This window comes from Toxotes jaculatrix, chromosome 12 (assembly GCF_017976425.1).
Source record: "Toxotes jaculatrix isolate fToxJac2 chromosome 12, fToxJac2.pri, whole genome shotgun sequence".
NCBI lineage: Eukaryota > Metazoa > Chordata > Actinopteri > Toxotidae > Toxotes > Toxotes jaculatrix.
This window is the reverse complement of record NC_054405.1, coordinates 21,171,769-21,193,820: the sequence shown is the minus strand read 5'-3', so window position 1 is coordinate 21,193,820 and position 22,052 is coordinate 21,171,769. Positions and strand designations below refer to the sequence as shown.

General features: G+C 40.3%; 2 protein-coding genes across 3 annotated transcripts in view; both read right to left on the bottom strand.

Moving 5' to 3' along the window:
• Positions 1-2,883: 2,883 nt before the first annotated feature.
• Positions 2,884-9,411, bottom strand: trim47 (tripartite motif containing 47). The gene is made up of 8 exons (XM_041050743.1): positions 9,211-9,411; positions 8,615-8,826; positions 7,270-7,315; positions 7,055-7,150; positions 6,556-6,780; positions 6,377-6,399; positions 6,141-6,262; positions 2,884-5,308 (listed from the first exon to the last, which is right to left on the bottom strand). Exons 1-8 carry the CDS (start codon positions 9,391-9,393, stop codon positions 4,779-4,781), a joined length of 1,437 nt encoding a protein of 478 aa, XP_040906677.1. The 5' UTR covers positions 9,394-9,411; the 3' UTR covers positions 2,884-4,778.
• A 4,273-nt stretch (positions 9,412-13,684) lies between these two features.
• Positions 13,685-22,052, bottom strand: part of frem2a (FRAS1 related extracellular matrix 2a) — a 51,596-nt gene continuing 43,228 nt past the window's right edge. The window contains exons 14-24 of one of the 2 annotated variants that reach the window (XM_041051637.1): positions 21,030-21,333; positions 19,872-20,003; positions 19,157-19,488; positions 16,268-16,460; positions 16,028-16,153; positions 15,723-15,850; positions 15,467-15,601; positions 15,203-15,329; positions 14,765-14,952; positions 14,513-14,659; positions 13,685-14,233 (exon numbers count right to left, since the gene is read on the bottom strand). In XM_041051637.1, the coding sequence (XP_040907571.1) occupies positions 13,685-14,233; positions 14,513-14,659; positions 14,765-14,952; positions 15,203-15,329; positions 15,467-15,601; positions 15,723-15,850; positions 16,028-16,153; positions 16,268-16,460; positions 19,157-19,488; positions 19,872-20,003; positions 21,030-21,333 (2,361 nt within the window). Of the gene's footprint in view, positions 14,234-14,512; positions 14,660-14,764; positions 14,953-15,202; positions 15,330-15,466; positions 15,602-15,722; positions 15,851-16,027; positions 16,156-16,260; positions 16,461-19,156; positions 19,489-19,871; positions 20,004-21,029; positions 21,334-22,052 lie in introns of both variants that reach the window. The other variant, XM_041051636.1, reaches the window with a different exon arrangement.

Below are 22,052 nucleotides of genomic sequence, written 5' to 3'. Positions count from 1 at the left end.
TTTTTTTGTCCGATTTTGACGCCTTACTATACTATGACGTTTTTTATGACATTTTGAGGTCAAAATTTTTTTTGACTTTTTTTCACCGATTTTGACGCCTTACTATACTATGACGTTTTTTATGACATTTTGAGGTTAAAAAAGTTTTTGACTTTTTTTGGCCGATTTTGACGCCTTACTATACTATGACCATTTTTATGACATTTTGAGGTCGTTCTCAAGTATGACTTTTTTTGGCCGATTTTCACACCTTACTATACTATGACCATTTTTATGACATTTTGAGGCAAAAAAAATAAAAAATAACTTTTTTGGCATATTTTGACGCCTTACAATACTATGACGTTTTTTATGACATTTTGAGGTCTTACTAAAAAATCACTTTTTGGGCATATTTTGACGCCCTACGGCCGTATGACGTGTTTTGTACATTTTGGGGTCTTTACGTTAAAATCAGATGCAGACATCTTCATTGTAAAAATGTTTGAGGAAGAGCCCGGGCATTGCAACGGATACCTGCTTTTCCCCTACAGAGTGGCAACCACCAGCATCAGGAGGGAAGAAGAGGAGTTAGGCTCCAGGAATGTTCTTTTTTAGAGTGGTAGATGTAGGTGTCCCGATTACATGCCAGACGTCCAGTTGAGGTAGTAATATACTTAATGAACGGTAAGTATAACGTGCAATACAGTAATACCATACAGAATATTTATAACTTATGTAAAAAAAAACATGCAAGGACGGTGAACGCAAACTAAGCATGTCAGCGTTACGAATAAGCTAACATATAGCCTTTTACGGCTCATAGGCTAACTTAGCCGTTATCAACAGGCTACTAAGCAATGAAAATGACTCCTGATGTGAACATTACACTCACCTTTAAGCGGGTACGCACTAAAACAGGGACACACATTGGAAGTTAACGAGCGACACCGCTAACTATAACAGCCGCACGGGCAAAGGCAAAATAACTAGTGTCTGTACAGCCGCGATCGAGGTGCATTCAGCGTCAGTTGGGAAATTTCAATTTGGCAAGTGAACTAACAAAGTAGAAATAAAACTGTAAATGGGCTTTCTAACACCCCAGCTCCCCGGGCGCCTCACTAGGAAGCCCCCTGCCCCAGCGTCTCTAGTGCATGTGCATGCTTGTGTGTGTGTTTCGTTCACTTGGTGTGGGTAAAATGCAGATACTAATTTCCCCAGGAGGAATCAATAATGTAATTTAAAAAATGGCACAGCCCCAACACCGAGACAACCCGTTGCGTGAGTACTTTTACTTTTAAAAATACTTTAAATTTAAAAAGTACTTGGTACTTTTACTTATAAGTAAGATTCTTGATGGAGTATTTCCACTTTCACTTGAGTAAATGTTTTGCGGGATATTTGTACTTTTACTTAAGTTCTAAGCCGCAGTACTTCCTCCACCACTGCTGATTAATCGCGATTATATTATGGACGATTATGAGTCCATTATTAAATTTCCAAAGATCGATTTTTTGGTAATACACTGCAGTGACTCTCCAGTTACTGGCTGTCATACAGGATTTAACCGCAAGGCGGAGCTGTTGACTAACAGTCATAACAAAACACCCTGTAACAGAGCCAGCGAGCGAGCTTACTATGCTAGCGGGAGGAAAGGTGTGTGAAATAGACGAAGAAAAACCATTAACCGACAGCCAACCAATCCACCCAGCTCCATCTGGGCTAAAAGCGAGCGTGTGGATGCATTCTTGGTTTTCATGGCAGGAGTTTTAAACACGTCAAACAGGACGTACGTTGTCTGCAAAGTTTGCCGCGCTAAACTAAAGTACTGTGGCAATACTAGCAACACGAGGGCTCCAGGTTCGAAACCTAATAAAAAAACTAATTTGGAAGTTACAGCTATACTACACAATACTGAAGGTGCTTTGAGATGTTCCTCAATAAAAGAGAAGTTGAGTAATTCAGCAGCTGTTTTTTTTTTTTGTTTGTTTGTTTTTTGCAATACGTTTATGGTGTATTTTGGGTTACTATTGTCAAATGGAAACTCAATCGATTGGTAATCGTAATCGAATCAGGAAATTGGACCGATTGACCACCCCTAGTAGACGAGTCATTTACATTCAAATTTACTTTCTAACAAAGGTTATCTAGCAAACTTGAGACTAAAATATTAACAGCTTCTTTGCCTCAATGAATTTGTATCACACTGCATGGTCAACTATTTTTATGCCCCTTCATTAAAACCACATCTCTGTAAAAGAGACAGGAAAAAAGTCACTACTGAGTCATTACCAAAGCAGCAGCAGGAGGAGGAGATGGAGAGAGCTGTTTTCTCACCTCCCCCTTAAATGTTCTTGCAGTATGAAAACTGAATCAGCAACACGAAACAGTCCCGGAGGGTTAAATGAGGATGTTGGACCAGAATAGCAAAGAAGATGAGGGTGAGAAAGCAGGGAACCACAGCCCTCTTGAGAAACCTCTTACTCTAGGGAGCAGTGTGACTACTGCAGAGCCAGTTTTGGTATTTCTGTAGTTTTAAGTGTAAATAAAGGAGACCATCTTACATCCAGAGCTCAGACCAAACTGGTCCAATACTTTGATGCTGCAAAGCACAAAAACAGAACAAATGTATTCCTAAATTTTATGTTGAGATTCGCAGTCTAATTTCAATAATTCAAAGTGCTGAATCTCTCATAACTGGCTGACAGTGTCCTGATATCAGAAATAACTAATTTTGCAAAGCCACTGTGGGAAAACATCACATTTTAAAACCATATCACAGGCCAGTAATACATGTTAATGTACCGTAACACATATGCTGGCTGACTTGTGATAAATTGGGTAATAACACTGAGCAACGCAGCTTTAAACGCAATAAAATTCAAGTCTTTTTTTCCTCTTTTTAATCTCATAGAGAAACACTACGCACATTAAGAGCAGGTGACAGGGCCACAAACAGAGATTACCAAGATTACTTCTTTCATGTCACACTTATCGAGACAGCCCTGAAACTACAGAGCCGAACACATTAATGAAATTCAGCAGTGAAATGTTCGTATAGGTATTAAATGAGGTACACCATCTTAGACAAAACATTTATCGGCAAATATTCCAAGTTAAAGAGCGCAGAATTTTGCAATGCATGAACATCTTAGATGACTTGGAGGGGGAAAAAAAACCAAATAAAATAAGGTGCCTCTTCAAAATGACTGTAGAGATTGCCATTCTCAAATGTCGTCACTGACAAGATCATTTGAAAAAGAAAAAAAAACAAAAACTCACTGTACAAGACTGTAAGATGGCAAATACCCCCACTTGTAGGTCCGTAACACTGTGGGGAACTGCACAAGCAAAAAATAAAAATCTATTAAGATTATAATCTCAAATAAGAAAATGATTAAATCATAGATGTATGAATATACATATATATCCAACTGTCCATATGCATGTATTTTTTACATTCAAAATTGAATAACACAGGACTAATTGATAAATGAAAAAATAAAATGGACTGAGTTGGATAGTAGAACTTGCAGCACCAGGACCAACTCAACAACTAGCAATGAATAATCTAAAGCAGGATTATTTAACAGAATATTGTAAAGGAAATGCTGTTGTAAAAAGCAAACAAAAGCACAAAATAAAACTTTCATTCAGCATTCCATAGGTTTTCATTTTAGTCATGTCCATCAAGCTTTTGGCTGTGAATCCTGACTGTAATGGAATGTCTTTTATAGTACAACACGTCTACAGGTTCACCAATTAACATTCTTAGGGGCATGGCTGATTAATTAGGAAGAATATACAAATAGCTAAAAATTGTTTGCTTTGTCTTACACCTGCTCATTAAGGCAGACTGATAAAATGTTTGATTTTAAAATATCTACAACAAAGCTAAATGTGCCGTCAGTACCACTGCTCACAAGAATAATCTGCAAAATGTGACTCAGAGCAGCCTGTAGAGGAATTTGTAACAGTCCAAAAAAAAAAAAAAAAAAAAAAAAAACCGAATTTAAAGTCGACAATGTACAGAATAATTTAAAAAAAAAAAAAAAAAAAAAAAAAAAAAAAGATAAATAAAAATGACTTTAAAAAGATGAGAAAATGATCTGTGGTGATGTTAACATTCACAAAACAACCTGAGCCATTAGTTCCTGGAAGTCTAAACATTGTCTGAGAGCTAAAATCCCAGTACACGCTGGCCATTTTGATTTCAAATAACTCTGATAATTATCAGCACTGACTGACTGCTCTTCAGTCTAGAATTAATGAGGGAATCTCAAATGTTAAACACTATCAATGTGATAACTACGTCATATTTCCTTCAAGATCTACCCAACAAGGCAACTGACAATGCCTGGCAAAGAATTAGCCAATACGAGTTAATGTACAGTAGTAGTAGCATAGCAGTTGCTAATGGGATACGAGCTGTACATGCTCTAATCAGCAAGAGCATCTGTATCCCAGCAGACACAGTGATATAGACAAAGCACCTCTCTGAACCCCCAACCACAGTAGTCGGGGGTATAAGCCTACAGTGTGTGTCTATGTTGGAAAAATACCACATTTCAAATGTTCAACCTCAAAACATGAGAGAAATGAAACTCTTCATTAAGTGTGACGAGCCACCTGGTACTTCTTATTCCGTGTAATCCTAAAACCAACAAGTAACAGCTCAAATGCATATGATGCCAAGGGTCAGAGGCTCAACGGCGTCACCCTGCTGCCCTGCAAATCTGAAAACACTGGCATACATGAATTAACTCAGATAATCAAATTAAACACTCTTCGCGGCTCTCTCAGTAATAGTGGCATATCTGCAGCCTGCTGCCTGGATCATTTTTCCCTGGGCTGAAGAAAGGGTAGACAGGCTCTTCAAAGCAGGTGTCGAACATGTAAAGTCTCTTCATTGTGACAGCGTCATAGAAACTAAGGCGCCCGTTGTCGTAGTCTAGGTACACGCCGACCCGAGGAGAGTTCCAGTAGTCAGCAACCGGGATGCGCCCGTCCTCCCCATTGGCATATAGCCGGTCCTGCAGACACAGGCTCCAATATCCTGCGGAGGGGGTGAGGCTGACGAAGCCCTTCCTGTTGCTGCACTCAGTGGTGACTCCCAGGTACCACACACCTTTGTCCTTCACATCCACCTCCCAGTAGTGCTGGCCACTGGCATACTGGGCTGTGGCAAGGACACCACAGAACCGGGTGAAGCGGGCTGGCAGGTCAGGCTCCTGGTTACGAACACGTCCCTCCTCCACTTTAGTGTCAAAGTCTGAGATAAGCAGGTTTGGGTGAGCGGTGTCTGGGTCTAAGGTGAGGTTCTGAGGCACTACACACAGAGACACACACAGAGGGATTAATTCAGATTGCTCCTACAGTGTGCTGAAGTTGGCAGTACATAAAGAAAAAAGAAAAATCAAATTTGACATTTTTGTCCAAGAAAACTGAAGATTTGGCAATCATCGCTACAGAGCAAGCAGCAAGCAGGCTGACCAGCCAACTTGGCTGCATGGTCTTGGTTTACATCTACAGCTGAGTTAATTCTAGTATAAGCAACTGCTGTATTAAAATTGTTAGCGCATTCTAAGAGAATACTAAATACTAGACGTAAATGTGCTATGTGTTGTACAACATGCATGATCAGACTTTCAATTCCAAGCACATGTGACCTTTCAAACACGGGAAGAACACTGGTAATATGTTTTATTTATAAGCTTGTGGAGAAATACGCATCTGGATTTAAATTTCTCATCTGTGCCCCACTTATCTTTTGAAGGGCTGCAAGGGCCTGGAGCCCATATAACCTACACTGGGTGAGAGGTGGGATACACCCTGGACAGGTCCCAAATCTATCACATATAGACAACCATTGACACTGACATCCACACCCGTGTAGAGCTGCCACTTAATCAGCATGCCTTTGGAATGTGGGGAGAAACTGCAGCACCTGAAGCAAACCTGTGTGGGTATAGGGAGAACGTGCAAACTCTTCACAGGATCATTTGTAGTGTGATGGTGTTGACCACTGCATCACCATGCCACCCACAAGAAAATAACTAACACAAATATATCTAAGCAACTTTTATGTTTAATGTCAGTCTATAGCAATATTTTGACTGTGTTCAGTGAATTCAGTGATTCTGTGCGCAGAGTAAACTCACTGGTATGCAGCACGTGCATCATCTTCTTCCACATTATAAGCTGGAAGGGCCCTGAGAAGTCTGTAAATTCAGTCGGACAATTAACTGGCTCGAGAGATGTGAAAGGCTTGCAATGGATGACTCTGTGGGGAAAAAATGCAATAAACAATTATGCAAAGGGAAGTTTTCTTAAAATAAATTTTAAAAGGAATTTTCTTTAAAGTTCATTTTAAAATAAACAACTGTGAGCTACTTACTCATTGAATGTCTCAGCAAGGCTCTGTTGGAAGAAATAAAAACATTTTTTCCCTTTGATATCAGTCTCTTTGCGGAACTGAATTTTGTTTATGTACATTCAGTGTTTATTTTAACATTAATTCAAAAACTGAAACAAATTTCATAACATGTTTTCAAATCTTTTATACATTAGACTGACCTCAAAGCTAGTTTTCCCACTGAGGTGGCTGTGGATATCAGCTATAGCTTTGTCCACAGCTGCTGCTTCTGTCTCCACAGTCTTCAAGTTGTCGTCTATGACGGCCATGGTCGCCACTTCCTCTGCATCCAGGCTCTCAAGCAGGGAGTCTCTCTCATCTAGCAAGAATTGGACCAAGGCACCAACATCTGCCTCAATCTTCTCCTTGAGTCTCTGTTTCTTTAACTGAGGGACAGAGAGGTTCAGAGGATTAGGATGAAGGGTTTGATGATGATAATGAGTGTGGGGTTATTGTGTATGTTCAGTATTTACTGTAACATTTCAGAGCAGTGTGTTTCCTAATGTTTGCATTTCATGACTAATACAAAACAGGGTAAAACTGACCGAAGTTAGAGAAGGTCTTGAAAGGCCGCCTGAACCAAACATACACAACAAGTCTGGCCCAGAAGTACGTAAATGTCACCAACAAAAAACAAGCTGAAAAGGGTTCAGTCCATACCCTCACTTCACTTTTGGTGCGCTCGTCAGCTGTTATAACTTTTAGACACTGAGACTTCTGCCAGTTGAGCTCCATTAGCCTCAGCTTTAACTCCATCTGTGACAAACACGTACATCAAGACACATGCACAGAGAAAAACAGGACATGGTGAATCATGACATCGCTGGCTACAAATGTTTTAGATGTGGTGAATAAGACCACCTATGCTATCCTACCTTCATATCATTTACAACTTCTGGCACTGGTGCCACCTCATGGTGCCTGAAACAACCAAACAAACAGCCGTCCAGTTAGTGGCTTCCAGAGCAATTCGTCACACTCTCAAAATACTTGAGATGCCCTACTTTCTTGTAAACTAACAGAGGTTATGTTTACAGTCGGTGCTTCCAAACCACCCTAGGAATATCCTTGAGGTTTAACAAACGGTGCAGAGTGCACTTTTCCTCCTCAAAACATTTGAAAAGCAGATTCTTTAAAAATATCTGTTTGCAGTCTTCTTCATCGCTCCCTTTGTTGGTGCATTGTCCATTTTCCGATGTCTTACAGTTTTCGCTCGTCAATCAGTTTAGTTTATTACATACATTTGTCAGGGATCATTTCCATCTGGCAGACACAAACACTAATATGAAATTAAATGTGAAGACAGTGACAGGATGTAATTTGCACAGTCATGCATGTTTAAAAAAACAACAACATTGTTTCATTGCACAGGTAGTGGCCAAACACAATGCCTTTCCCTTCCGTCCATGTTCAAATGGTGTGAATAAACATACTCCATGTGACCTGTTGCTTAGCAATTATGACAAAATTTCAACAGCCCTGACATTTGCTAAAACTCCTGTATTATTCCATGATCCATGTGAATTTGTGCAGTGATATCAAATGTCCTCTGCTTTGGAAGATATTACCACTGTTTTAATCAGTGCTCTATCTTCACCCAATCACAGACAGACAGAACGGATGGCTGTAATGAAGTCAAAGAAATGTTTCTTACACATTGTGATTAAAAGGAAAAGAGTGCCGATAACGATGTAAATTACAAATTCAAATGAGTCGAAAGCGAACAAGTTGCAAACTCTGTATAACTTCCACAAAGGAAAATACCTGGACTTAATGCTTTTAGACCTCTGAGTATTTTTCTTTTTTTTCCCCAATATGAATGACAGTAATTAGCAAGGTTGATACACCTACACACAACAGATGATTTAAGATTAGGTCTATTTAAAAAAAAAATACTGCACTAGCGTCACATGAACAGAACACCTGGGAAACAAAAAAAAAAAATAAAATCAATGATATGCAGTTGAAGTTCAGCAGACTTATTTGTTGGTTTCGCTTCCAGTTCTCATATGTAACTGTACAGATTTAACTGGTACGATCTACAATGGTAACCTCACCAGAGGAATCTCAGTTGCTAAAACCAATCTTGTCCTGGTTCTTGACAAGAAAGTGAAAATGGTGAATTTGCGAAAGAGAAATATCTTTGTAAAGTCAGACAGGAGTTTAACCTCACAGAATATGTTTATAGTTTCCCCATATAAAGGTGAGAATACAACCAACCTGTGTGCTCTAGATTCCCTGCACACTACACAGATGGGCCTCTTATCGGTTTGGCAATACAGTTTCAGCTCTTCTCCGTGCTGTTCACACTTTCCGTCTACTTTAACGGGCTTGGAGGGTGTAGGACAAGACCCCAGGCACTCCAGATCGTCCAGTTTGGCCACTAAGTTCTGCACCAGGTAGTTTTTAGTGAAGCTCCTCTTGTTGAACACCTGAGTGAACAAAGAAAGCAGGTGAGAAAGACGCAGGAAACTGCCTGCGACTAAGCACAAAGTCAGTATCACTTTGAGTGCAGTGTGTATTTTTTTTTTAAATTCGGCATTCATTTATTCGGCTAAAACACAAAGTTAGCTGATTACTGCTGTCTAACTCACCTGATGATAATTCTGAGTTAGCTAAGGCCAGCTAGCCAGCTATCATAGCAACGGCAGCTACAAAATGCACTGCGTAACTGTTATTTTACAAAAGACACCGATCAACCAACTACTGTGAATTCGCTGATAAAAACTTGAAAGCAACACTCCCACAAATGTCACGAAAATATTATGCGAGGAAAGGAAACGATGGAAAATAACAGATAACGTGTATCAACTTACCGTTCGGCATTGAGGGCACTGATACCCGTAGTCTCCGCCATTTTCATCCCAGTGCATGCAGATGCAAAACCGACAGAAATTGTGCCCGCATTTTAGTATAACGGGATCTTTGAAGAAGTCCAAACAAATTGCACAAGTGAGCTCTTTCCTCAGGTCGTCTCCAGCTGCTCCGGCAGTAGCCATGTTTACAAGCCAACAGCAGCACAACACTGCCACTGCAGGAAGTGGAGGAGGCGGAGGGAGGGAAGCGGCCACATTTGTGGTGCGTCATTTTCCCTATTAGCCAATCAGATTCTTCCCCCTCTCTCACTCACTCTCTCTCTCTCCCTCTCAGTGGCAAGGAAAAGTACAGCTTATACAAAACAAACCTGCATTTATATACAAATTTGTCTAAAAATATGGTCAAATCTTCATCTAAGTCACAATTATTAACAAGCACAATATATTTTGACTATAAACACATAGTGTTGTTCTTTCCCACATTGAAAATGTCATTAAAACATTTACAGTATAAGCTGGAAATTGTAGCCTGTGTGAATCTCCAGGCTTAACATCCACATAAACTAACAGGGGTTAGGAGCCAGCAAACCAGGAGCACAATCAATGAAACCAGACTAGAGGCGAGGGTTAGAAATACTTTGATTTCTAAAAACAAAAAACACTTAAACGTGTTGAGTTTTCCATTCACAAAACGCATCTGCTGACATGAACCATACCTTAGAAAAAAAGAGATCACTGAACATTTACAATCAAGAGTTATTCATATGCATGCATCGATAAATGAAGATTGTAGTAGCTACTCTTCCTAGAGGTGGAAAGAGAATCCCAGAAAAACAGCTAAAGCCTGAAAGGAATCATTCCTTCTTTAGGCCTTTAGGTAGTGTTGGGCAGTGTTTCCACAGGTTGCTTACAAGCAAGCCCTAGAAGAAATAGTTCATTGTCTGTAGAATCCAGCTGTCCCAGTTTCCACTGGTAGTTGGCATAACAACCAAGGTTGTAAAGATATCATGGACTAAGTCTCCAGTCTAGGGATGGAATAGTCATAACACAGGGGCCTCTTCCCTTGAGATTCCTCATACAACATAACAATGACTTAGGTGAATGTAATTCAGCTGTTCACATGTCCTAAAAATATGGCTGAACTGAAGCAGTTCTCTGAGGAAAAGTGGTCTGAAATTCCCCACTGAATATTTAGCAGTTACGGAAAGTGCTTGTTTGAGGTAATTGCTCCCAAAGGGGGTTCAAACAGTTATTAAATCCACATGTTTGCTCGCATTGTCACTCTGAACACTTAATGGGTGTGTTCAATAAAGACACAAAAGATTAAAATTGTTAGCACTTTAACACACTGTGTTTTTCTATATTTGTGACTTAGATGAAGTTTAGATCACATTTTATGGTCACTTGGATCAGAAAACAAGGTAATTCCAACAGGCCCACATACATTTTCTCTGTCAGTGTATCCATCGGTCACGTAAAAATATAAAAGGTTTCATTAACGTGGTGAGTGTAGCAAAATATTACTAGATAAAATGACACTTTTATGATGTAAGGTGTATAATGTATTCCTTTTACACATCACTTTCTTTCACTCTCCTCATAATCACATTAAGTGATTATGATTTTCCTATGAATACAATTAAAAATATATCTGCTTAAGTTAGTTATACATATAAACAGAGCCTTTTCTTTACTTTCGTACTTATACTGCTGTAACATTTTGAAGGCATGACTTTAATGAGGTAGTTTTAAAATGTATTTCGAGTTTTATATAAATGTTTGATCTAGACTTCTTCCACTACTGGTTCTGGTCAAGTCTAAAGTCTTATCTAACCAAATCATGTCTCCAGCTGCTTGAGAACAAGTTGCCATTAAAATGTAAATACCGTTTTCTTCACAGTTCAGACTAGATTTGCCTGTTGCCTGCCTGTACTTTATTCATTTTTCAGTAGTCTCAGAATTTTCCAGGTGAATGTGAGATTTGAATGGTTCTGCTTTCCAGTCTCAAGTCAAGTTTTTAGTGAGCAATGTGTCAAGTATGCCCAGTGTCAAAGCAGTGAAGTCCAATCAAATCTCAAGTCCTCATTTTTGAGTCTGATTCAAGTCCATATTTCAAGTTTCACCTCTACAGCTCGGCATAAGTATTGATTGAATCAAAACAACCTACCAGTAAGCAACAATCTTTATTCTTAAATACATATACATAAAAACCCATTCATAAAAAGACACAAGGTGAATATCAAGTTTAACTATTTGTGCTAAAATTGTCATATACATGGGGATAACTGGCTGTGGGTTATACATTACATTGCATAGCTTAGATCGGCATGTGAGGGATGTGACTCAAAAAGTGCATTGGATGTCAGATATGGTGTTATTTCCAAATTCATCAGGGCCAAAAAAAGAAAAAAAAATCACAGCTGGGTTTCCACAGACTATTAGCTGTATAAAATCTCACATGCTGATTCATACCGCAGCTTATTTCCGGCTGATGTTCATCACATCAGCTAACCCTGATGAATATTGGAAATAAGTACACAATGATGACTCACAACACCATAATAAGACAAATATTTAGGAACATTGATCTCAGCATGTTGTATATCCATAGCAGGGTAAGACACAGGTTTAACAACACATATGAACGAGAAATTTCACCAGTGACATCAAAAAAAAAAAAATGAGATAGCAGATTATATTAAATGTCACAAACGTAATATTTTTCATGGTGACATACTGATCTGTAAGCAGCTATTCTGATTGCATCCTTTGTTCAAAAACATGAGTCAGAACACTGAAATCCCACACAGCACTAGTGACAAAAATAAAGCTAACAGGAACATAATGTGAGAAGAACAGGGGTCAAATCATTGGATATGAATACAGTATTTGCATGTTCACAGCACCACATTTATTAGCAGTGTTACACAGAAGTAGAAAGTGGCTCCATAGGGATTCTCTTCAGTCAACAGTAGTAAATTGTGTTACTATACACAGTCCATTCGCTGTAAAATAAATAACTCCTGAGATGAGTGTCTTCATACATATGTACCATAACCAGTGTTATTTAAAAAGATATGAAACATTATGCCCAGAGTATTTTGAATAAAAAGGGCAATATTACAGAAACACAAAGTGAAACAACAACACTGCAAGGATGGAGAGCAGTAAACATTGTGGTAACAGAAGCCACTGTGAAATGTGAATGAATGACAGAGTAAATGAGTTTACAAAAATACACACAATATGAGAAAAAAACAACCCCATTCAGCAGCAAAAGAAATGATCAACACATCTAGGAAAACATTCCTCATCTTATGGGTAAACAAAATAAAGAACAGTAGACATGAATGAATAAAATATTCAGCTGGTTAATAAACATGAATTCCAGCAGCAGTGGTTTTCATCTCCAGTAGCCTGATAGAGCTACATGGGTTTAGTTCACAGATAAGAAACAACTGGTGGCATTTTGTGTTTATGTTTTTCATTGCACATGGTGTAATCCAGAATGACTGTCCAAGCAAATGTTTCAGGACAAAATTGTAGGCCTAAAGGCACAGTTCAGCCCAGAATGAATATTAATCTACTGATGCAGCACAGTCCTAAAGGTTTTGTAGCCAAACATTTAGGCGGTGGGTTCAATATTTATCTTTCAATCCCAATTAATTTCCTAAACGATGTAATCCTCTGGTAACTGACATACTCTACAACAACTTTGAAAACAGAAAGTCAGATTATCGTCTTAATACTGCACCTTTGCATCCGTAATGGAATCAGAAGCTACTAAATACTTGTAACTTGAAAGTGTTACACAATATGCATGCAAAAAACTAGTTTAGTTTTTGCAAGCTATAGAAAAGATGATCTTCTTACTATTAATGTTTTAGGAGGTACAACACAGAAGTACCAGATTTCAAAGAAGTTTTGTCTGACACAAGGGCAGGTCGGTAACATCTGAGTGTTCTTTTTGAGGTGAGCTACTCTGTTCAGTACGAACACTGACATCATCTAATCCCCTTTACCCAAGGTACACCTGCAGCACTAAATCTCTGACCTGGTCTGCGTGACACTAGCTTTATTAGAAAAGTGCTCTCTGTGACTGGGACTGTCCTGAAGAGATATAGCTGCTTCAGGCACTTTAACACAAGAAAGCCAGTAAAAGAGAACGGAAATACCATGCTACCAGCAGCACAAGTTGGAATGTTAAGTGAGGACAGTGTAAAGGACTGTTGTGCTGTTTTGTGTCGTAGTGAACAAGGTGCGTAATGGATCCAATAATGTAGAAATCCCCCCCCCCACTAACAGGCACACACACTAAATAACAAACATGATCAACCTCAGATTTTTGGTGTTATGAAAGTAATTTAATACCAGTTAAAAATTTAGAAAAAAAGAAAAGAAAATCCAAAATTCTATAAAAGCTCCCACATACCCCTCATCCCTTTGTCCATCTGTCCATCCATGCATCCAATGCTCAGACCTCTGAGCTGTTGTGGCAGTCTTGCATCCTTACCACCAACATGGGCTCCGTACTGACAGACCCCTTCACCACCTCCTGCACCCCCTCCCTCCATCCCTCCTTAACATCCTTCTGTCTGGATCTCAGCACAAGTACAACGGTGACAACGATGAGGACAGTCAGCAGCAGCCCCACGAGTGCCCCCACCACAGTCACCACGCTCTCCTCTTCCTCCACTGCATTCAGCTCACTAGGTTCCAGCCCATTGGCAAACACCTCATCTGACGCCACTGCCCGCCGCTTGGTACGGTCCAAAGCTATGTGCATGATATTGGTACCACGGTTGTTGTCTGCTCCGATATCCTCAGCAATCTCTGGGACTTCATTGCCAGCAGACCTCCTGGGGCGATGACCTTTGCCACTCAAAGAGGGCAAGGTGAGATCGTTGCTTGTGGAAACTAAGGAGTGGTACTCAAGGCTGCGCTTTCCAATGCCTCTGTTAGCACTCTCTTTAGAGCGGACTGTGTAAATGGTGTGAATGTACCACTCACGGCCAGCAGCAACCTGACCAAAACACAAAAGGATGCATACCTTAGAATGATGTTCAGTTTACAAAACGACTGAAATTTGACACATAACAGAAAGCAAACCGAACTGAGCACATCTTGCAAAATTAATCATCTACAATGATTTTTGATAAGATGGGACACACTGGTGCTAAATGGACTCCTCAGACTTTCAATTTCTGTGAGCTTTACCAGCCTTGAACTGACAGAATTTATTTGATGATTAAAAATACAATACTTCACAATGATTTAAAAAATCAGGCACAATATAGGATACCTGGAACATGGCTGTAGAGTCCAGTCTAAAACCGTCAGACCCTGGCTGTCTGACGAGGGACATAGCTGATGGATCATCCACTGCCAGCACAGCATTGAAACTGACGTCCCCAAACACACGTGCCTGAGTCTCGGGCTGAGACTTGTCCTGATGAGGTGTGTGAGAAAAAAAAAGGAAGTAAGAAAATTATTTTTGTGTTTTGTAAACCTCTGGGTACTGAAACTGCAAAATTAAAAACCTGTATATACTCACAAGAATCTTGAACCGATAAAGCAATGATGGAGAATCAGCCAGACAGCCAAATTCAAACTTGGTTGGATTGTACTTTGGTACATATCCATCAGCACCAGTGCAGAGGAACACCTTCTCTATGCTACAGAAGAAGGAGTCTCCCAGGTTCTGCACAGGATCCACCATAACACGGCCATAGATCGTATCACCTGAAATGAGGGATGAATTACATTTATAAATACAAAGACAAAAGAATACTGTGGTCCTCCAGGTTTGTTTTTCAGACAGCATATTCTAAATTGAATACTTTTAGGCTGAAATCTCACATGTTCCTTTAAGTACCCTGCAGCAATCTAACTTTTGCTGATTTATAGGTTATTGTGCTGCTCCTGAAAGGAAGTACTAGTACAGTTTCAACTAGATGATTAAAGTCTTTAGAGCTTGTAAGACGGCACGTACCCTCAGAAAAGGCTACGTCACTCTCTTGACCGAAACCCATGGAGCCATCAGAAAGCCACAGGCTCCTTTTGGAGAGCAAGAACATCTGAGTATTCAAACTGAATTCCACTGCAACAGGGTCGCTCACCTAAAGAAGGATTGAGACAGATAGTGAGGGATAGAATAATAAAGAAAGAGAGAGTGCCATTGACAGAGCAAGAGAAAATTAGAGAAAATGTTGCTGAAACAATTTGAATGTTAAAGTCTAAATGAAAATTGCCTTACTTGCTGGAATCTGATGTCTAGGTCGAAGGTGACTGGGTCTCTGGGACTACAAACAGGTGGAACAGTGTACTCCATATTCTGGGCTGTTGTACATGGGATCAGCTTCACTGTGTAGGTCCCTGAGTAGTCTCTCACCTGCATGGAGCAGAGGGGACAGATGCATAAGCATCAGTCTGGATCTGTTCTTCACAGCTGCTCAGGCACACAGATTTACACAGCAGATGTTTACTAAAAAATTTACTGGAGCCATACTTACAGCAAAGTCAGAGGTGAATGCCCACTGTTGGACTGGCTGGTTGTAGGTGGGCTCACTTCTCATTAAGGTGAGGTTAAAGGTCAGGCCAGGGTGGTCCACACTCATCACCATGGATGACATTGAGGTTCCTTGGCAAAAGATGTAGAAAAGGGAGAAGTTCATAAAGGTAGATTGATGTTGATTTGAGTCTTGATTTGATGCTTGAAGAAAATCTCATGTGATGCCTATTAAACTGATCACTAAAGAAATGTATCTGTATCTTCAGTGATGGGTATATAATTGAGGAATAGCAGAATCAATCTCACCAGCTCTTTTTATTCTGCCTCCAGAATGAGACTCCACAAACAGACCCCTGAAACGAGCCTTGGTGCGGAAGTTCACCACCAAACGTCCCTGGTCATTGATGCGCATGCTGGTCGGATACAAAGCACCTGGCAAAAACACATACAAACACACCGGATTCTACAAGAACTGTTCTCTTTTATGTGGATGTTACTGAGTCCAAAAACACAAACTATAATGTCCTCACAGTCCTGGGAACTTACCCTGCAGTTCAGCCTGTGGGGGGCTACCGATGCCGTCCTTCCAGAGAATGGCTGTATCGTACACAAAAGTGAGACGCAGCTCAGACTGCAGGTCAAAGTGCTGCCAGCCACCAGTTCCCACCGGGGAGTGGAACACATACGACACGTAAAGAGGTACACGCAGGGTCACGTAGGACTGGACCAGATTCAGCACCTGCAAGGATGTTGCCACCAGCGATGAGTAAGGAATGTGCTTTCAAAATATTTTAGAAAACAAGTAAATCTACTGAATGCAGCCATCCTTGAACATGTGTTTTGCTTCATCCTTAATCAACAGTTACAATTTTAGTACCATAATATTCTCAGAGAGTAAAATTCATTATTGACAAAGCAAAGTGTTTATTTCTATGATAACATGCACGATATCAAGTACTGTACTTGATATCGTGAACGGTACTGTATTATCACAGTTGTATTATCCATTTAAATTAAGGGTCACATTAGGTCGATCAGCTATAATAAGCACTGAGAAGATGAACACACTGTCCTCCTCCACAAGGTTGTTGAACTCTTTCCCTCCTACTCAGTGTTGTCAAAGATGCATAAAAGTCTTCCTGCGTTGTACACAAGGAACTGCAGTGGGCAGTGATGTGGGCCTGGATCTTTTCTATGTTGATTTATCTTTTTTCTTTTCCAAGTATTTAAAAACTTGATAATTTCACATTTGCCATTACTGAAGCACAATCTCTGAAATGTAATTGTAATTAAACACACCATGGCAAACAGTTTGATCACATTTACTATCTGCTTTGATTCATAAAGATGAAAAACAGCTGTTACAGTTCTATCCAACACCTTTTCTGGGAAGAAATGGCACACAGCTTAAAGGCCACATTAACAAGAAATCTTAGATGTATTTACAGAAAGTCAGCCACTAGGTGTCTCTGTTCATCAACATTATTTCAACTATGTGTCCACACAACTTTAACAAAACCAGAGTTTGTCTGAGGAACGGACTGAAATTGCACGACATTATCTTTGTTTGACTTGATTTGAAAACGTGTCAATTTGCATTGCCAATTACCAAACTGAGAGCTGGACAGGAGATTAACTGGCAAGAGAAACTAAGAAAAGCAATTTGGCAGAAGATGTTTTCGGTACAAGAAAAATGAATGTGATTCCTAATCCCCTTATTGCCCTGCCTTCTCTGATCAACCATTCTTCATCACTTGAGTACATATACGGTAACATCCAATCTTATTTCTAAAACAACATTTCTAACATAACACACAGTATTACTACATTAAGAGTCTGATATAATTTCTTTGCAAACAGAGGCAATCTCCACTAAAAACCCACAATTCACTACACAATCTACCCAATAATACAGCACAGTATCTATGAAGTCTCAGCAGAGTAAGCTGTGAAATTGCTGAATCAGGAGCCGAATGAGAAATTAAATGACTGTAAACAGAGAGACAAACTACCTCAGCCCTAGGGTTTGAAAAAAAAAAAAACAACATAATTTTATTTCAACGACCTAAAATAACTTTAAACTGACCGGAACAGAAAGAATAAATATAGCAGCAGCTCACCTTGAGATTCTAAAATACAATACAAGGTATTTTCAACTGAAATATCACTGTCTTCACTTTTCCTGTGCATTAAACCTTTAAGTTTTAGAAATGCATGTACTCCCAGGACAAAGAAAATAACTCAACAGATCAAGCTTATTATAGCCAAAATCTTTTTTTTTTAAAATTAGTTCTTCAGAGGCGACTGAATGATCTAACTTTCTGTGCTCTTTGATTTGTGCACCTCTTTCTCTTGGCACTCCTCGGAAAAAAAAGAAAAACCTAATCCAAGTGACAGTGTGACAGTGATCTTCCTTAATGAAGTGAAGGTCCTGTGGATGACGGCCATCATGTGTAACAAGCGTTTCTTGCTGTGACTGGGAACAAGTAAATTAATTTACTATTTCTTCTTCTATCTCTCTCTCTCTCTCTCTCTCTCTCTCTCTCTCTCTCTCTCTCTCTCTCTCTCTCACTCTCACACACACACACACACACACACACACACACACACACACACACACACACAGTCAGCAGTCTGATCAGTAACAAGAAGCTCACAGATCAAAGGCTGAAGGAGCACAAAAGAGCAGCAGGACATTGGGAAGGGAGCAGGGGTCTGTTTCTTAATGCACAATAACAACAAGAAGAGAATACTGCAGTTCTGAACAGTATAAAACTCAAACAACATCTGCTACTGCAGAGATGTAACAACAGCAAACTGGAAGTTTGTTAGCATCTAACTGACAGCTGACAATAACGCCAAAATCTAATAGCAATGTCTGGCTTCTCTGGTGAGCTCTACTGTCATACCAGCAAGCTAGGAAAATAAACAACTGAGCAAAGCTGCCTGATAGGGAAGTAAGATTTACACCCTTAACCTTGACAGGATGTCGGTGTCCTCAAGATATCCAACACTACAAATAAGTTGTGCTTTCTTTCCTGATTTCACAGATTTCCTGTGAGTCTAAGCGTTAATACTCCATGTTCATAGCAGCGGTGAGTACGGGGGGAGTGACTGACAGGCTGGAAATACTTTGTTTGAGTGTGTATATTTCTGTGTACGTATGTTTGCATGCACACTAAAAGTTTCCTGGCAAACACACACACGCAAACATGCACTGAATGAGATGCAGGCAAACAGATATGGTGCCGTACTGTCTGTGCGTCCCTCTCATTCAGAAGGCTGTAAATAAACTGAACATACAGACAGAAACACACACACAGGTGGACACACACAAAGGCTAACAGTCAAGCAGATGTACATACAAACCCTAGATAGGAATTTATATGTTGTGGACATATGTACACAGAAACACACAAAAACACACACACACACCTGTCCATCTGTCCCTATGGTGCCTCCGCAGTCAGTGAGCAGCTCAGACATGTGGTAGTAGCTGGTGAACTCCCAGAGACAAGCTTCCAGGTTGAGGTTTCTATAGAAGCGCAGTGTGCTGTTCCCCCGCAGAGAGCTGCTGAACTGATAGGGTGCGGTGTCTCCCATGCTCTCAGGGCTGCGCGTTGAAGCGGTGATGAAGCTGTAACCGGTGGTGACCTCATTGTAGTCAAGCAAGTTGGAACAGCGGTGGTTTCCGACTCGGGTTCCATCAGGACTAAGAGTCAGGTCAAAGTTCATCAGGGGGCGAGTGGAGATTACTGGAAGCATGCCTGCAAGGCAGAGAGAGATGATGTGATCCTCAGCGCATCCAGCTATCTCTGACACGTGAACTGAGAGAAATGATGATTTCGGAAACTAAAGAAATAGTTGAACGAACAGGGGAAAAGCGATGAAAAGAAAAGCAGGGGAGCAACAGAAAAAGGACGAGGGAAACCTGGAGGAGGCGAGGCAGAAGGAAACTGATTAAAAATCAAGAAGGGAATGTTAAGTAGCAGGTGTGCTGGAGGGTTTCTACAGTGGGGTTCAACACAACCCAGCAAGATCTATATTCTGGCTGTCACGCTCCTGAGAATCCCCAGACGTGAATATTACACACACTACATTACACTTCACTTCATCTGTGGTACGAGTGCTGCCTCCAGCTCCTACCTACCATCTATGTGAGGCATGGTGACAGTCACTTTGATGAGGTTGGGATGTTTCGGGTCGTCTGCTCCAGTGTAGCGGAGCTTGGCAGAGAAAGGCTCAGCGCCAACGGTCCCCATCTTACGTGGTTGACACATACCTTTGTATGACAGAAGAGAAGAGAAGAGAGATTCTGAACACAAGGACAGACTGCGGCACTTTGGAGGAAACAAGACAAACTGAATGGCTATGATTGTATCTACAACTGATTACGAATGCGATAAATCCACCTTTAGTTATTTTACATTGTTATACATACTATATTATACAGTTACGTACAATTTTCTCATAATCTGCCTGATCTGTTACTGAGTCAGGTTGTGATTTTCATATTTCTAAGAATACCTTGCAACCACCCTGAGTGAGAGAGCCTGAACTTCAGAATCGGTAGGTGGAGTGAGCACAGGATTAGTAAGAGCATAGGAACGGCTCTTTCTCTCTTTTCATTTAAGAAAAGAGTGAGATCTCTGAACATTCCTCAAAGAACATAGCTTATTATGGTTAACTGGGACTATTGTAAGCAATGAAAATTGTGTCTCTGTCTGTTCAACTTTGTATTCATTATTTATAGTTCACTAAATGGTCTATAAAAAATTCTTTGGCGTTTCAGTCTAACGGTACAAACTTCTAAAATTAGTAAAAAACTGCAACAGCAAAATTCTACTTATGCATTATTGCATCAGAATAATCTAATCTAAATAATAAAGTGATAATTAATACTATGACAGTAATTAGCTTTGCTAATATGTATGTACTTTAATCATGGTACATTTTGAATGCAGGCTTTTTACTTGTAATGGAGTATTTTTTCCGTGAGGTAGAGGATCTGAATAAGTCTCCACCGCTGTTTATCATTTAATTCAGAGGTCTTAAACAAAATGGGACCAAAAAGCTTGTTTTCCAGTGATTTAGGTTTATTTTTCTCTTAATGAGTCAGTTATGCAGCTGTACCCTACAGCAGGTACTGTTCATTCAAATGAACTATTCCTGAACATTCATGATGCTGAATGAGAACAAAGCCCTTCTGGTTATGATTGCAACATGGGGCCAAATCCCTGTTTAATTCCTTCTCTAGAAAACTGGCAACATAAGACATAGAGACGGATGTTCATTGTTCTGTCCTCACCTTCCTCCTGGCTGATAGTGACAATGGGGCTGCTGAGCTCTAAACCTTCATCCCCATTAGAATTAACAGCCCTGGCAGCACACTGGACCCTGGAGCCTGCCTGGAAGTAGACTGAGTCCAACGTGATCATCTTGGAGGAGGTAAAGAAGGTGTCAAAGTCCACCTCCCTCATGGGACTGGTGACGCCATCAGGGCCAGCTGGGGCGCTGATGAGCCAGCGGTAGCGGGTCAAGGTGTTATTGATGTGTTCACTGACACAGATAGAGCCCGTCTTGTCATAGTCTGGATATTTTGTGTTGCACGCCTGGAGGATGGATAAGGAATATATCAGGAGTGGGCGGGTGGGCAGGGACAGCAGAGAGATGGGAAAGATACAGCAGATGCCAGAGGACAAAAGGAGAGAGAGGTACAGACTGTTGCCAAGGAAATCCAGATGTTTCTGTGTGTTATGTTTTCGTATTGGAATTCTTCAAACAGTTTTTTTTATAATTAGAAAGATAAAGATATGGGATGGAGGAGTCAGATATGAAGTGTTTCTGTGTATAGCCTTGAAAACCTGTTGACACTGTGTCTCCTTGTGCAGCTCTCAACACAGTTTTCAAGAGACTAGTTCATTTTGTCTTCCCAGGGAACTCCCTATGCTGACCACAACACAGACACAGAAACAGACACACACACACAGACACACAGACACACACAGACACACACACACAGACACACACAGACACACACACACAGACACAGACACTAACATGCATAGTTCAGCCACACATTGCAGTCACCTGAGAAGCAAATGACTTAACACATCAGGAAAATCCATTTAAGTGTCTCACTGAGCCTGTGTTCAAGAGTGGAAGTGATTCTCCTGTGTATGAAAGCACGAGGACTATGGCCTACTAAACTGTGTAATGTGTCTTTTAAGGACAGACTGGCAAACTCTGGAAGGACAGTTTAACTTTGGCTTAAGAAAAATATGGGTCCTGTGGGATTACAATGTGCCCTCCACTCCCAGAGGATGTGGGT

What these genes read in the sequence shown, in the direction of transcription:
- trim47 (XM_041050743.1), bottom strand. Translation starts at nt 9,393, where the DNA reads ATGGCTACTGCCGGAGCAGCTGGAGACGACCTGAGGAAAGAGCTCACT. An exon ending in AGTGCCCTCAATGCCGAACG is followed by an intron (nt 8,827 to 9,210) that starts GTAAGTTGATAC and finishes TTGTTCACTCAG; the next exon opens with GTGTTCAACAAGAGGAGCTT. An exon ending in CTTGCTGAGACATTCAATGA is followed by an intron (nt 6,263 to 6,376) that starts GTAAGTAGCTCA and finishes TTTTCCCCACAG; the next exon opens with AGTCATCCATTGCAAGCCTT.